This window comes from Sciurus carolinensis, chromosome 16 (genome assembly GCF_902686445.1).
Source record: "Sciurus carolinensis chromosome 16, mSciCar1.2, whole genome shotgun sequence".
Taxonomy (NCBI): Eukaryota; Metazoa; Chordata; class Mammalia; order Rodentia; family Sciuridae; genus Sciurus; species Sciurus carolinensis.
Genome location: NC_062228.1, coordinates 43,744,820 through 43,761,543, shown reverse-complemented (window position 1 = coordinate 43,761,543; position 16,724 = coordinate 43,744,820). Strand labels below are relative to the sequence as shown.

At 36.6% G+C, this 16,724-nt stretch overlaps 1 protein-coding gene across 8 annotated transcripts in view; it reads right to left on the bottom strand.

Annotated features, from left to right (window-relative positions):
• Positions 1 to 1,490: 1,490 nt before the first annotated feature.
• The window catches only part of Znf146 (zinc finger protein 146), a 16,635-nt gene continuing 1,401 nt past the window's right edge, over positions 1,491 to 16,724 (bottom strand). For 3 of the 8 annotated variants that reach the window (XM_047527630.1, XM_047527629.1, XM_047527633.1), the window contains exons 2-4: positions 10,936 to 10,983; positions 8,994 to 9,081; positions 1,491 to 4,566 (exon numbers count right to left, since the gene is read on the bottom strand). In XM_047527630.1, the coding sequence (XP_047383586.1) occupies positions 2,925 to 3,803 (879 nt within the window). In that variant the 5' untranslated portion in view covers positions 3,804 to 4,566; positions 8,994 to 9,081; positions 10,936 to 10,983 and the 3' untranslated portion in view covers positions 1,491 to 2,924. The remainder of the gene's footprint in view (positions 4,567 to 8,993; positions 9,082 to 10,935; positions 10,984 to 16,724) is intronic. The other 5 variants (XM_047527635.1, XM_047527634.1, XM_047527632.1 and 2 more) reach the window with 4 other exon arrangements.

Genomic DNA, 16,724 nt, shown 5'->3' with positions numbered 1-16,724 from the left:
TCTAGGCGATTGTAAGGTGCATTCACATTTAGGTACCATTAAATAAGAAATGTGGGGAGACTTGCACTGAAGTGAGATTGTATTCATTGCTTTGCGGGACTAAATTATGATCATCTATGCCAGTATCAGTGGTTAACTGCCAAATTCCAAAGACAGGTTTCCCATATAAAATAGCTAGTTTCTTAATCCTGTAGAAAAAGAACACCTGGGAGGAGGTGGGGGCATGAGACAGTGGAGACAGACATCATTACCCAATGGACATGTATGATTACGTGAATGGTGTGAATCTACACTGTGTACAACCATAGAAACAAAAAGTCGTACCCCATTTGTGTATGATGACTCATAACCCGGGTCTTCACAGTGCCTCAGCCCCCGCACAATCAGGAAAGGGCATGGAGAGCAGACCTCGCAGACCAGAAGGAAGTGCTGCAGGGTGTCACACACACCCATCCCTTTACCCTTGCAGGCCACCCACCCAGAGCCACCCCCTCTCCCTCTCCCAGCCAACCTCCCCCAGGACCCAGGGGTGGGGAGGAGGAAGGTCACGAAAAAAGAGAACACCTGAAAATGTGGAATATATATGATGTCAAGCTGGGAAAGCAGAGAAAAAGGGCATCAGACTTCACATTACAAAGGACAAGGATTAGCTATTTATGTAACTCATGATCATTCCTCAAAATAGGCTAATAAGATACACATTAATGCAGTCACATCAACTGTTTGAGTTTTAAAAGTTAAAATCAATCTCAAATGACTGTTGACATTCACTACAAAAAAAAAAAAAAAACCTTCAGTAACATTCTATATCGTTACACTGTGATGAAGGATGCAATTTTAAAAAATCTTCAGGACAAGTTTAGACAACAGAATTCCGTCCAGTCTGAGTCACTTTTCTCACCCCCACCCCATCTTCTTCCCATATACATATAAGAAACAAAAAGATGTGTCTGTTAATGAAGTGGGAAGAATGAAAACAGTCTGCAGGTTAAGACTGAGATGTTCACATGTAATACAGGAAGCTCTGTAAGTCCAGGAAGTCAAATGGTTTTCTTTATATTTTTTTAAGACTAGGGATTATAGCTCAGTTGGTAGAGTGCATGCACAAGGCCCTGGGTTCAAGCCCCAGCACCACAAAAGTAAATAAACAAATAAATAATTTTTTTTAAAGTGTCAGAGGACCTTTATTTTTATGCAGTGCTGAGAATTGAGCCCAGTGTGTCACACATACAAAGCAAGTGCTCTATCACTGAGCTACAACCCTAACCCCGTCTTCTCTTTTTAGAAATGAAATCATCAATGACTTTTAATGCATATGCTTCTGAAAGTAACTTAAATGACAGGAAAATTGACACTCCAAAACCAATTTATCTGAAAAAGACAAATGATATACAGCCTATGTATATCATTTAATATGTTCTTAATGTTCCTAGTCTCAAGTGATATGCTGCAAAATGTTAGGAAAAAGAAGAGACATTATATACAGTATAACATGTTAAAATAAACAGGTCTGTAGTATGCTGTTAATTTTAATAAAATAGATAATTTCATATTACATAGAGAGCAAGTCCATCCACACTCATTGTTGATAAAATTTCAGAAATATCTTCTATAAAAAGTTTAGTATTTGATTGGGAATTAGTTCATTATAACATTTCTACACAGAGTTCCCATCCTCACCCCCATTCTTAGCTTTTGAGAAATCTTAAAAATACAGAAAATTACAAAAAATAAGACGATATCCATATACCACATCCAGAATTAGCCAGTATCTTCATATATTTGCTTGCAGTCTTCAAGAGAAATGGATGTTTATATATAAAAGCTGAAGCCCCCTCCCCACCCTGCCACCCCTACTCATTCCCTTCCCCTCTCACTCTTCACAGGCCAAAGCTATCAAGGGTTTGCTCTGTATTTCTCCATTTCAAAAACATTTACATATGCAGAAGTATTCATTACCAATATAAAGAACTGAATTTCATGAATTTTAACTCAAATTTACAAAAAGTCACTATACTATATGCATAATTCTGCAAATCCTTTTTCCCCCCTCAATGCAACTGTTTTTAGATCCTTCCGTTCTTCCATTAACAACATGTGAATCTCATTTGTTGCATTTTACAGATGTAAAGTATCCCATCATGAGAACTTTTCTTTTTGTTCCTGATGGACATTTGTTTCCAATATCTGGTTACTACAAATCAAGCTACAGTAAATTTCCTGGTATTTATCTCCTGAGCATACACACTCACAAGTAAAACACTTAAATATTTTTAAATTCGTTAAGATGAAGACATGTTTCCCTATCCCAAGGTCACAGCCATTTTTTAGTACACGGCTTTTTTGTATATCTATCTTCAATACCCATGAATTCTGCTTGTGTGTTCATGGTCTATTTCCTTTCCCCTTCAGAGAACAATCACCTTCAAAAAAAAAAATTTTAAATAGTTCCATATTTCCTCATCTGATGGATTTCTTTAATACTGTATGTTCTACTAAATGCATAGGTCTCTTCCTAAAATCTCTTTCCCTCTGCTGAATGAAACCAACAGTTTTATTACTTATAGATGATCATACCATGTTTTGTCTCTTCCTTTTTAACACAACTTATTCTTTTATTAAACTGGTGAACAACTTCACTTCTATGTTGATGGAGTAACAGGCCTGTTTTCTGTTCAATTTTAGTGGAAATTCATTTACAGTTTCAGCATTACCCTTATGGTTGACTGCAGGATTTTTGTTTTTGACAAGTCTTTTCCTCAATGGCTTCCTCTTCTATATGAATTTTCAGTGTCCTGAAAATCGTGAGCACTTGTATAAGTTCACCTCATTTGTGGTGCATGGTTTCAGAATGACTTTCCAATGCACTGTGAGATATAATTTCTGATGTATGCATTCCCATTTTGAATATATTCACAGGGTCTTTAATGAGTATGAATTTTCTGGTGTCTAATATGGTGTGACTTCTGGCTGAAAGCTTTCCCACATTCACTGCACTGATAAGGCTTCTTACCTGTATGTATTCTCAAATGCAAAGCTAGGGTTGAGAATTGAGAGAAAGCTTTTCCACATTCATTACATCCATAGGGTTTCTCACCTGTATGGCTTCTCACATGGACAGTAAGAGATGAACTCTGAGAGAAGGCTTTTCCACATACATTGCATTCATAAGGTTTATCACCTGAATGAATTCTCACATGCACAATAAGTGATGTTCGTTGAGAGAAGGCTTTTCCACATTCATTACATTCATAGGGTTTCTCTCCAGTGTGAATGTTTTGATGCTTTATGAGGTACTTCTTCTGGCCAAAAGCTGTTCCACACTCATTACATTTAAAAGGTTTCTCTCCAATATGAATTTTCTCATGCTCAGTAAGATTTGATTTCCCACTAAAGGTTTTCCCACACTCCTTACATATAAAGGGCTTCTCTCCCGTGTGAGTTCTCTGGTGTCTGATGAGGTTGGACTTCTGAATGAAAGCTTTCCCACAATCTTTGCACTCAAAAGGTTTCTCTCCAGTGTGGATTTTCTGATGGGTAAGAAGATTTTCCTTCTGACTGAAGGATTTTCCACAATCATTACATTCAAAAAGCTTCTCTCCAGTATGAGTGTTCTGATGTTTAATGACATACTGCTTTTGGCTGAAGGCCTTCCCACATTCATTACATTCAAAAGGTTTCTCTCTATTATGAAAATGTTCATGCTCAGTAAGATTGGATTTGTGGCTGAAGACTTTCCCACATACCTTACAGGCAAAGGGGCTTTGCCCACTATAAATTCTCTGCTGGCTGAGGTGTGACATCTGAATGGAAGCTTTCCCACATTCACAAGGTTTCTTTCCACTATGAAGTTTTTGACAAACGAGAATTTACTTTTGCCTGAAGATATTTCCACATTTCTTACAAGGCTTCTCTGTATGACCTCTCAAATGCAGAGGAAGGGATAAAGTTTGTGAGAAAATTTTATCGTACTCAGTTCATTCAGTTTTCTCTCCAATACAAATTTTCTAATATTCAAAGTATTCTGTTATATTCACTGGATTTGCTCCAGCATGAATTTGCTGCTTGATGAGATCTGTCATCTAGCTAAAGGCTTTTCAATATTCTTTAGAAGCACAATGTTTCCCTTCAGCATGACTTCTACATTCAGTGAAATGGGATGTGTGGGTGAAAGTTTTCCCACATTCAATAAATTCATAGGATTTTTCTCCAGTATGACTCCTCTGCTATCAGATGAGACACACGTTTTATACTGAAGGCATTTCCACACTGATTTACACTTATGGGGCTATTACCATAAGAAATAAGCAGTGGTAGAAGACTTAGAGCTAGTAAAAATCAGTGACTGTACTATACACCTTCCCTCATGGTTAAGTCTAAATGGTTTCAAACTCAAAACTTCAAAAATGTGTTTCCTTAAAAGAAACAAGGTCTGTGAACAAATGAAGGATTTTTCCAGTTTTCTTATATTCGCGTCCTTTTTTTCCTCAGTCTGTACTTCAATGGATACAACTTGCCTCCCAAGTCTTGTTGGTTTTCTATCTGCTCATCATCTTCTGTCTTCTTCTAAAATGGAATACAAAGAATGGTAATTTAAAGAAGTTAATATATAAAAGACTCGGAACCATGGGTAACCATGGGTGGCGTACAGTAAGCATTCATATATATTACCTTTACATTATCATCACTATTATTTATGAATGTTCCCAATAAAATACCAAACTGTGCTTTTTGCTGGCAGGCCATCTCCCAGAAGAAAGGAATCCATACAAGCAATGTCTCTAACTGAATTTTCAGAAGAGAATCCTTAAAGAGGGCATGTGGGTGCTCTTGGAAAAAAAAAAAAAAATTTCCATTTCCAAATTCAGCAAAATGCCCCAAAATGGTGACTGCCAAACAGGATAAAAAGATGACTATATAAAATGAGAAAGTTGTGGTTCCCTGACTAGCTCAGTCCAACCATAAGACTTAAATAGGATGCCTAAGAAAGGAAAAAGATAACACAACTGATCCCCACCCAAACAGAATTAAAATAACAAGGAAAAATATGGTACAAACTCACAAGAAAAACCATATGTACGAGACACAGGACACAATAGCTATTAATGAATTTTTCAATAATAGAAAGGATATGAAAGATTTTTCAGTGAACAACAAAATGTTATTTGAGGAAGCTCATGTAATATAAAGATCCTGTATAAGAGGATGCCAATCTTAAGCTGATTTGTATTACAAAATATCAAAAAAACTCAGGAAATGAAGGGAAACAAATATTCATAAACAGGAATAAAGGATAGTGGCTAAATAAAAGAAAGTATGAGTGCCAGTGATTCGGGAGGCTTAGGAGAGAGAAAACTGAGGCAAAAATCCAAGGATAGCCTTGGCAACTTAGGAAAACCCTTAGGAACTCAGACCCTGTCTCAAAATAAAAATAAAAGGACTGGGGCTGGGGAGATAGCTCAGCTGGTAAAGTGCTTGCCTTGCAAGCACAAGGCCCTGAGTTCAATCCCCAGTACCGCAAAAAAAAAAAATAAATAAATAAAAGGACTGAAGATATAGCTCAATGGTAAAAGCATCCCTGGGTTTAAATGCCAGTACTACCAAAAAGAAAAAAAAAACGGTAAACCACCTCTTCATAATCAAATGGCTTATTCTCTGTAAAAATTGAATCAAATAAGATGCATACTCATGGGCACCCAGCAAATGCATATTCTTTTTTACACCTGGTACTGGGGTTGGACTCCAGGGCCTTGCATATGCTAGGCAAGCATTCTACCACCAAGCTACATTTTCAGCCTGTATCTTACAAATGAGATGAAAGAAGAAAGCCACACTATACTGAAATTACTAGGTTTAAACCTAAATGTATTATGGTAAGACTTTCAGCACCATTTGGCAGCAGAAGCTAAAAAAATGTTGGCACTAAGGCATGCATACCCATGAGCAAGATATGAGAGGATCTTTCTCTGAAGAAACCAAAAGGCCCATGATAAACATTACTATACGATGCTCCTCCGAGATAACTGTCATTTGTATTCATATTTCATCAACCCAAACAGACACGACCTGATTCTGGTTGAGTTCACTAGAGTAACACAGTATAACCCCTATGCATTTTTTAATGTAATTTGCATTTTTACAAAAAGTATCACCATTTAAACCAAAGATCTTGGAGGTACTCATTTTTTAAAAATATAAAGGTAAGCTAGACATGGTGGCACATGCCTATAATCCCAACAGCTCAGGAAGCTGTGGCAGGAGCATCCCGAGTTCAAATCTAATCTCAGCAAAGGTGAACTCAGTGAGACCCTGTCGCTAAATAAAATATAAAATATAAAATAAGGCTGGGGATACAAAATAGGCTCAGAGGTCAAGTGCCCCTGAATTCAATCCCCAGTACCCAAAAACAAAACAACAACATAAATATATAAAGGTGACTGCTAATGGGTATAGCATTTTTATGGTGATGAAAATGTAGAATTAGATAGCTTTCTGTAGCCTCACTAGTGCACAGTACCAGTGTAGGCTCTAGAGAAACAGTACTAAACACAACTTCTGCCTTCAAGTTTATATTCTAATAGAAAAAAGACAAATGAGATGATGCTATAAAGCTACTAAATGCTATGGAACACATTTAGAGAAGGGGTAGAGTTTCAATCTCAAATGAGAACTCCATCAAGACCTGAAAGAGAATGGTTATTATAGCCAACTGGAGGAAATGCATTCTCAGTATTCACAGGCACTAAAGAAGATCCTGTCAAACATGGTAAGTGTATAATCAGTGAGTCACAATTCTGCATATCATGTTCATCATGTCCTTCTTTGGCTAAGACTAGCCTGACCCCTTCTATCTTAACCTTTTTAAAATCTTCCTGGAAGGAGTTCCAAGAACATACTCTTAAATGACCTAATTTTGTCTCTTGTAAAACCCTTTCTCTGAACTTCTAATCACAACCATGCTCACTTTTTCTAAAATAAGTGTTTTACATGAGATATACATACCTACCACACATACACATACAATGAGACTCAAGCCTGTGTTGGAGAACTCTAAGGAAAAAAAAAAATACTGCACACACAATAAAATATATAACACCATTAATATGAAAAGGAAAAATGAGAACCTATGTATATATGTTTGTGGCAGAGATATATAACATGCTGGTTTTTCATACACTACCTCAAAGAGGAATATGTGTGGCTCTTAATAATGAGTGTATTGGGCTAATGGTGTAGTTCAGTGGAAGAGCGCTTGCCTAGCATGTGTGAGACACTGGATTCAATTCTCAGCACCACATATAAATAAATAAAATAAAGGTCCATCAACCACTAAAAAAATTTTTAAAAATATCTAAATTAAAAAAAAAAAAAATGATGGGACTGGGTTTGTGGTTCAGTGGTAGAGAACTCGCCTAGCACACAAGAGGTCCTGGGTTCGATCCTCAGCACCACATTAAAAAAATAAAATAAAGGTATTATGTCCACCTACAACCAAAACAAAATTTTTTTAAAAAATATGACTATCTTTGAAAAGAAACTTTAGGACTAAGGGTCAGAGGTGAGAGAAGGCTTTTCTTTTCTTTCTTTCTTCTTTTTTTTTGGGGGGGTACCAGGGATTGAACACAGGGGAACTTAACCACTGAACCACTCCCAGCCCTTTTCTGGACTTTATTTAGAGACAGGGTCTTGCTGAGTTGCTAAATGCCTCGCTAAGTTGCTGAGGCTGCCTTTTTGTTTTCAGTATTTTACTTGTTAATAGTTCTTTTATTTATTTATATGTGGTGCTGAGTATCAAACCCAGGGACTCTCACATGCCAGGCAAGCACTCTACCACTGAGACAACTCTAGCCCCAAGGCTGGCTTTGAACTCCTGATCCTCCTGCCTCAGCCTCCTGAGCTGCTGGGATTACAAGTGTGCATCACTGCACCCAGCAAGACTTTTCTTTTTCTTTTTTGCTATATACCTTGATATTCAAAATGTTTATACCTATGACAAAAGAACAGAAAAAAGCCTAACCAACTGATTTAATCAAAGTTTTATGTGACCTGAAAATGTTCATCAATAATGATGGAAGGGAGATTTTCATGAGTTCAAATGATATATTACAAAGAAAATACTCATGTATGTGCGTGGGCGCATACACGCACACCAAGTAATAGAAAGGCAGCAATGATTTCTAATTTGGCAACGTATGCATGAGGTATATAGAAGTAAAGAAAGGGAAGTAGAGAAGTGTGTTAGTCCATGATGAGGAAGGTGCTAAGAAGACAAAATTAAGTAAGACTACAGATATAAAATATAATTCTGAAGCACTTAACTACTGAAAGAATTAGACAAGGTGGTAAGGAGTAAGGAGGAACTTGATCACTAGATGATATGAAAAGACTTATGACCTATAAAGGAAACACATACAGGGTTATGAAACTGGATATGACACTGACGGAAAACAATAACAGAGGCAGTAAAAGTGAAGTATGAAGTGTTGACATCAGAACAGAGAGAAGAGGGTGTGTGATGAATCTGATGAATGAAACAGAACACTGAAATAGCAAAACACTATGACTGAAAACATCCAGCAGGTGCCTAAGGAATTGATAACAAGTGGGACTGCCAGGCTGGGACCAGTAGAAAATGTCTTCAAAAGCACTTCAGAGCTGGGCACAGTGGCGCACACCTATAATCCCAGAGGCTTAGGAGGTTGAGGCAGGAGGATAGCAAGTTCAAAACCAGCCTCAGCAAAAGTGAGGCCCTATGCAATTCAGTGAGACCCTGACTATTAAAAAAAAAAAAAAAAAAAAAAAAAAAAAAAAATATATATATATATATATATATATATATATATATATATATAAAGGGCTGGGGGTTGGGGATGTAGTTCAGTGGTTGAGTGCCCAATCCCTGGTACCAAGGAAGAGAAAAAAAACAAAAAACATACTCCAGAGATGTCAATGTTGATAAAACAAACAGCTATGCCAGCCTGTCATTCACTCACCTGACAAGACTTCCACTTTTTTCTCCACCATCCAGTGGATCTTCTTGCTTCAATGGAGGATCATATAGTTTGGTCTCTTTATCACCTGCTTTCAAGGAAAATGATAGGACCAGAATGTTAATGCTGAGGCCAAAGTACCATCCTAGAACTCAGGAGGAGCCTCAGAGCTTCGGGGTCTGTGGCCTTCTAAAGACTGAGGAAGATGTAGTTTGCAGGGATGCACAAGGAAGCAGCCCTGTGAAACAGAGCAAAGTAATGACTTTTTGCCTTGGTGACTAAAGAACACAAGTATGTGGGCATAGGGAATAAAATATTTTGAATCCTAAATTTAAAAGTCATACCAAATTACTTAAAGTCTCTACACTACCAGAAAGGAAGAATTAGCTTTCAGAACTTTAGTCACATAGGAAAACCATTCATTTCCTTGCATGACTAGTTGCTACTGTTCTCTAGCACCACATTTCCGCCGACGTTCCTGAATGGATTTTCGCTATGGCCCTTATTCCCGCATGAATTCAATACTCATTATCTCTGTATCAACAAATGCCTACTGGAACTAAACCATATGAGTACAATGTGTAGGAAGTTATTCTAATAGTATTCAGGAATAAAAACTCAAAAGTTTACCTGGAGTCTTCATATTTACTTCTTCATACGGTATCAGAAACGTCCTACAAATGTTTATGCATTTGTTCAAAAAACATTTTTTCTCCTTTTATTTTTTTGGTACCAGGGATTGAACCCAGGGTGCTTAACCACTGAGCCACATTCCCAGTCCATTCCATTTTATAAGACAGGGTCTCACCAAGTTGCTGAAACTGGCTTTGAACTCTCGATCCTCAAGCCTCAGCCTCCCAATTTGCTGGGATTAAAGGCATGCACCACCACCCAGGAAAAGATCTTTTAATAAACAGTGCTGGAAGATGTGGGAAGCAATTGGAAAAAGATAAACCTGGATACATACCCGACAGTACAAACCATGATGAACTCTAAATGGATTATAGTTTAAAATTCATATAAACTACAGCACTGTTAAGAATATGAAAACAGGGTTGGGGCTGTAGCTCAGTGGTAGAATACTTGCCTCACATGTGCAAGACACTGAGTTCAATCCTCAGCACCACATAAAAATAAATAAAGATATTGTGTCCATCTACAACTAAAAAAAATAAAAATAATCTGAAAATGGCACACACCTGTAATTCCAGCAGCTCAGGAGGCTGAGATAGGAGGCTCATGAGTTCAAAGCCAGCCTCAGAAATGGTGAAGCACTAGGCAACTCACTGAGACCCTGTCTTTAAATAAAATACAAAATAGGGATTGGGATGTGGCTCAGGGTTCAGTGTTTCTGTGAGTTCAATCCCTGGTGCCCAAAAAGAAAAGAAAAGAAAAGAAATGAAAAGAAAAGAAAAGAAAAGAAAAAAAAAAGAATCTGAAAACATAAATAAAACTTAGAATGGGAAAGGCTGACTGATCATTAATGAAAAGACTGCTAGGGGCTGGGGAGATAGCTCAGTTGCTTGCCTTGTAAGCACAAGGCCCTGGGTTCGATCCCCAGCACCCAAAAAAAAAAAAAAAAAAAGACTGCTAAATCTACATAAAAACAAAAACTTCCTGATTCTGCAGTTTTAAAAAAGAAAATCACTGTGAACAATGTTAAAACAGATGAAAAACTTGAGGGTGGGGGGATCTTCAAACTCACTTCACATAGGCCTGACCTTTCTAATGTATTAACAATTTCTAGAAGACACTCCATAGAAAGTGGGGGAAAGGATATGAACAGACAATTATGAAAAGATAACACCTTACTTGTAATACGCAATATAAATTAAGTTTCATTTATGCCTTTGGCAAAATATCAACTATTTAGCACTATAGTCTTATGCTGAGGTTCCAGGGAAAAGATGCTAATGCATACTGTTAGGGGAATGTAAATACTTACCCACTGGGCAATTCCACTTGGAGAAATCTACTTTAGTGATAGTCCTGCCTAAATACAAAATGACACATATTATTCATTACTACATTGTTAGTAACCGCAGAAACCCAAATGTCCAACAACAGGGGATTAACTGAATCAACTATGTTACACCCACACAGTGGTACCTTACTCACACAGTAGTTAAGAAGGGGGGAAAAAAAGGACTTAAAATCAGCATACTACAGAGACACAGCCACATCAATGTTCATAGCTGCTCAATTCACAATAGCCAGATTGTGGAACCAACCTAGAAGTCCTTCAATTGATGAATGGGTAAAGAAACTGTGGTATATGTATACAATGGAATATTACTCAGCCATAAAGAATGATAAAATTATGGCATTTGCAGGCAAATGGATAAAATTGGAGAATATCTTGCTAAGTGAGATAAGCCAATCTCAAAAAACCAAATGACGAATGATATCGCTAATAAGTGGATGATGACACATAATGGGGGGTGGGAGGGATTAGTGTTAGGGTTAGAGTTAGGGTTAGGGAGGGGGGCAAGAATGGAGGAAGGAAGGACTATATAGAGGGAAAAGAGGGATGGGAGGGGTGGGGGGAAGGAAAAAAATAACAGAATGAATCAAACAACATTACCCTACATAAATTTATGATTACGCAAATGGTATGCCTTTACGCCATGTACAGAGAAACAACATGTATCCCATTTGTTTACCAAAAAAAAAAAGAAAAAAGAAAGGGGGAAAGATAATAAGAAAGGACAAGACTCGGGTTATGGCTCAGTGGTAGAAGTGCTTGCCTAGCATGTGTGAGGCACTGGGTTTGATCTTCAGCACCACATAAAAATGAATAAATAAAATAAAGGTATTATGTTATGTTCATCTACAACTAAAAAAATGAATAAATAAATAAAAAAACATCTTGCCCCAGATTGTAGCCCATGCCAGTAATTTCAGCTACTGAGAAGGCTAAGGTAAGAGTACTGTTGGGGGGCTGGGGAGATAGCTCAGTCGGTAAAGTGCTTGCCTTGCAAGCACAAGGCCACGGGTTTGATTCCCAGCACCACCAAAAAAAAAAAAAAAGAATACTGCAAGTTTGAGGCCATCCTGGGCAACTTAGGAAGACAAGACCCCTGCCTCAAACTAAAAATGAAATAAAAGGAGTTGGGGATGCAGTTCAGTAGTAGAGCAGCCCTGCCTTCAATCCCCATTACTATGGGGGTTGAGGAAGTGGGGAGACTCTTCAGAACATAATTTTAAATGGAAAAAGTAAGGTATGAAGAGGTGAATAATGACACACTACCTTATATGTAAAGAGGGTGGGGAATAAGGGTGAAGAATAAACATGTGACCAAACTACAACAAAAAAACCCACTTGGAGGGTAAATAAGAAACAAACAACAAAAAAGTCAATAAACTGTACTTACATGGGACAAAGAAGAATGTGATTAGAAGAGCAGAATATTTCTGTGAGATGCATTTTTGTTGAATCACAGAAATGTATTACTTGCTTTTTAAGTAATTAAATTGTTTTAAAAAGCATCAGTTTGAAAACAAATGGAAACGAATGAAGTTAACTGTATACTAACTTAGTTACATAACTCCTCAGAGAAAGGATTAATTTCAAATTGCTTTAGAAAAATTAACTTGCGAATTACGTATTTCTAAAGTGATATACTGAAAGGACAAAAAAAAAAGTCATATATATTATTAAATATATTACAGAAATTTTAACAAGATATAGTATGTTTATGGTTACTACTATAGGTATTGTTATTTTGAAATCATTCTCTTCATACTGCAGGAATAAATACTTACAACCTGTTTCAAATTTTAAATTTCAAAATACAATTAGGATCTAAGATACCAGGAAAAAACACTATACCGTTTAAGCATAATCAGATATATATGGACTCATGGCTTAAAATGGCCTTGAGGGGCAGATGTAGCTTGGTGGTAGAGCGGAACGTGGCTTCCATTCCCAGCACCAAAAACACACGAAATGATAGCCTTGAACCATTGCCCTAGATTTTGGTTTCTTATGCCATTCTCTAATAAAAGAACCAGAACTCCTTAGAGAAAGTGGCCAATTCCAGTGCGGGACAGAAAACAAACAAGGTGAGCCTGGATATCAATTATTTAAAACTTTCAAAGAAAAGACTAAAGTTGAAAAAAAAAAGACTAGAGTTGACTTGAAGCAGCAGTCACTGGTTTCAACTGTGATGACACAAGCACAAAACACTTCACCCCCACAATATGCACACACAAAAACACTCTAAATCAATACAACTTTAATCTATTAAATCCTAAGTTTTCAATTCTGCAAATATTTCAACAAAAGTGACTCAGATTTGCTAAAATAGTTGGAAAGTCATAACCTAGAGTTTATTTTTAAAGATACACTATAATCCCAGCAACTGGGTCTGAAGCAGAAGGTTCACAAGTTCAAGACCAGATTTAGCAATTTAGAAAGACCCTGTCTCAAAATAAAAAATAAAGAGATAAAAAGGGCTGGGGATGTATCTCAGTGGTAAGGAAGTAAATGATATACCCTGGACTAGACAGTCAAAAAAATGCCATACACATCATTAAATATCTTAAAATTTTTTTTCTTTTTTTTTTTTTTTTTGGCGGTACTGGGGATCGAACTCAGGGCCTTAAGCACTCTATCAGCTGAGCTATCTCCCCAGTCCTTCTTAAAAAAATTTTAACATATTTTCATACATTTATGAAATGCTCTAATCATTCACCTATTACTTTTCTCAAAAGAACTCTAAAAACATAATATTTCAAAGTAATCATAAGTGGTACAACTGTTGCTCAACATAAGTGTTTATAAAGGATGATGGAATATAATGGGTTAAAATCATGCTTAGGGCTGGGTATAAGTGGTAGAGCACTTGCCTAGAATGTGTGAGGTCCTAGGTTCACTCTCCACCTCTGCAAATAATAATACTGCTTAAAAAAGAAAATGCCAGGAAAAATTTGAGGTAACAATCAAATAAATATAAAAGGTCTAGAAAAAATACTGTAAAACCATCACTTTACAAGCTGTATAGAAATTACTGACTCAGTTAAGGATCACTAACTGGTGTTAAAACCATTCATTAAATGATTTACCAAAGTAAAACCACAAACATTTTGGTCATAAAGGGAAAAATACAGTCATCAATAGACCAGCCACAATAGTACACCTCTCCTGATACAATGCTATATGAAGCATTTAAGAACATCTCCTATGTATTATGGCCAAAAATGAGCCACCATTGGAATTCTTTAAAAATACCAGAGATTGAGGATTACAAACATGAAGATAACTCTCTTAAGTGATCAAATAAACTTCATGAAGGAGGTAGTGATGAATTTTTAAAGATGAATCCTTGAACACAACTTATTTTTTCATCCCACTTTGGGCACTTCCTAATGCCCCAAAACAACAAAAAAGGTAAAAAGTCTAAGATACAGAAACAAGAAAACTGCTATATATCCCATTCTTTCAGAAATTTCTACCATAAAGAGTGCAAATGACTACACTATTTCTGAGAAAATTCTTATTTTTTTCCCGCAACAACAAATAATAACACAGGGGCTAGGGATATAGCTCAGTGGTAGAGTGTTTGCTTTGTATGAGCAAGGCCCTGGGTTTAACCCTCACAACCACATATACACACAAAAAAAATTAATTAAGAAATACTATTACTAGGGCTCGGTGGTACAGCACTTGCCTCACCCGTGCAAGGTAGTGGGTTCAATACTTAGAACCACATAAAAAAATGAAATAAAGGTACTGTGTCCATCTACAACTAAAAATTGAAAAAAAAAAAAAAAAAGAAAAAGAAATACTATTACTAAATGCCCGGACTATTTTTAGAATTTTATATGTATTAACTTTTTGATTTGCACAACCACTGTGAACCAGATTATTTTGTCTCATTATTATAAGACAAGAAAGTGAGTCACAAGGTTTAACTGCCTAAAGTCACAAAAATACAAAGTGGCAGTTGACGGCGTTAACACAAGAAATTTGATAACCTTCTTTAAAATACAAAAAAAAAAAAAACAGGCTACGGATATAGCTCAGTTGGTTGAGTGCTTGCCTCAGTTGGTTGAGTGCTTGCCTCGCATGCACAAGGCCCTGGGGTTCAATTTCCAGCACCACAAAACAAAACAAAACAAAACAAAACAAAACAAAACAAAACAAAAAAACTTAAAAGTATTCTACATTACACAGTTAGAAAAGAAACAGACATAAAGAGGTATTGTTGCCTTTGCATATCTATTACAGTACCCCTACACTCACAACACAAATACCCACAACCATAGTTTCTTAGGTATCTTTTGAGTTTGGTTTGGTTTGTTTCTGGTTTTTTTGGTATTGGGAATTGAACCCAGAGAGCTTTACCACTGAACTCCATCCCTGTCCATTTTATTTATTTTGAGACAGGGTCTCACTAAATTGCTAAGACTCCAAATTGCTGAGGCTGTCCTTGAACTTGCAATCCTACCGCCTCACAGCCTCCCAAATCACAGCCTCCCAAATCACGGGGATGACAAGCATGCAACACCACACCCAGCTCCTTTTTAAAAATAGAAATGCATGATACTGGGTTTTCTTACTGCAAATAAAACACACTCTACATTCTGTACTTTTTCACTTAAATTTTGTGATTTCAGGGTAAATATACAGAAAGCTTCCTCCCCATTTGTTTGTACAACAGCATGTTTTGTTGTATAATCCATTTAAAAGCGTGAATTGTTTCTGATCTTTTTAAATGCCAAATATTGCCACCATAAGAACCTTGTACCTGTTTTCCTGCAAATGTAGATACATTTGTAGCATTTATTTCCAACTTGAAAAAATTGGGTCAAAAGAATTGCAAATAAATATTCCCAAACTGTCCTTTATAGGCTGTACTCATGCCAATACCATTTTAATATCTGAAGGTTTTTCTTCCTTCCTTCCTTTTTTTAAATTATTGTTGTTTTCCTTTTTTTTGTACTGTTGGAGCTGAAACCCAGGGATTCAGGCATGCTAAGCTCTACCACTGAGCCACAAAACCAGCCCTGAAACTTTAAAGTTTGAGAGCTGAATCCCCACCTCCCACACCTTTTCATCAGATTTTCACTGCTCTATTGCTGCTTGTCTATTTTTCCAAATGAAGTATAAAATCAGCTTAACGTTGTTAAAAAAAAAGCCTGAGGATGTGCTAGGGTTGTGGCTCAGTGGTAGAGTGCTTGCTGGCCATGTGTGAGGCACTGGGTTTGATTCTCAGCACCACATAAAAATAAGGTCCACTGACAACTTTAAAAAAAAAAAAGTTAAAAAAGAAGCCTGTGGATACTTTCATATTACATTATGTTAATAAATTTACTTAGGTATGCACATTTCTTGTGTGTGTGTATGTGGGGGGGGGTACTGGGGATTGAATGCAAGGCCTTGCACATGTTAGGCAAACACTCTATACACTGAGCTGAGTTCCTAGCCCTCCACGCTACTTTATGTAACATGGATTTCTATATTTTGTTCACATCTTATGTAACACCCCTTAGTTGTATTTTCAAGTTATTTTCTACTAGTTTGTATGCTTCTTAAATTTATTTCTGAAAATTGTATTTTTTTGTTGCTATTGTAAAAAAGTAACTTTCTTCAATTATATCTCTAACTGGCAGCTGTTTGTAAATTTGAAGTCTATTGATTTCTAGATCTTAATTTGTACCAAATTATTTAACTCATTATTTAAAGCTATGTGAAAGACAACTGCGAAGGAAGTCTTTAGGAAAAACATC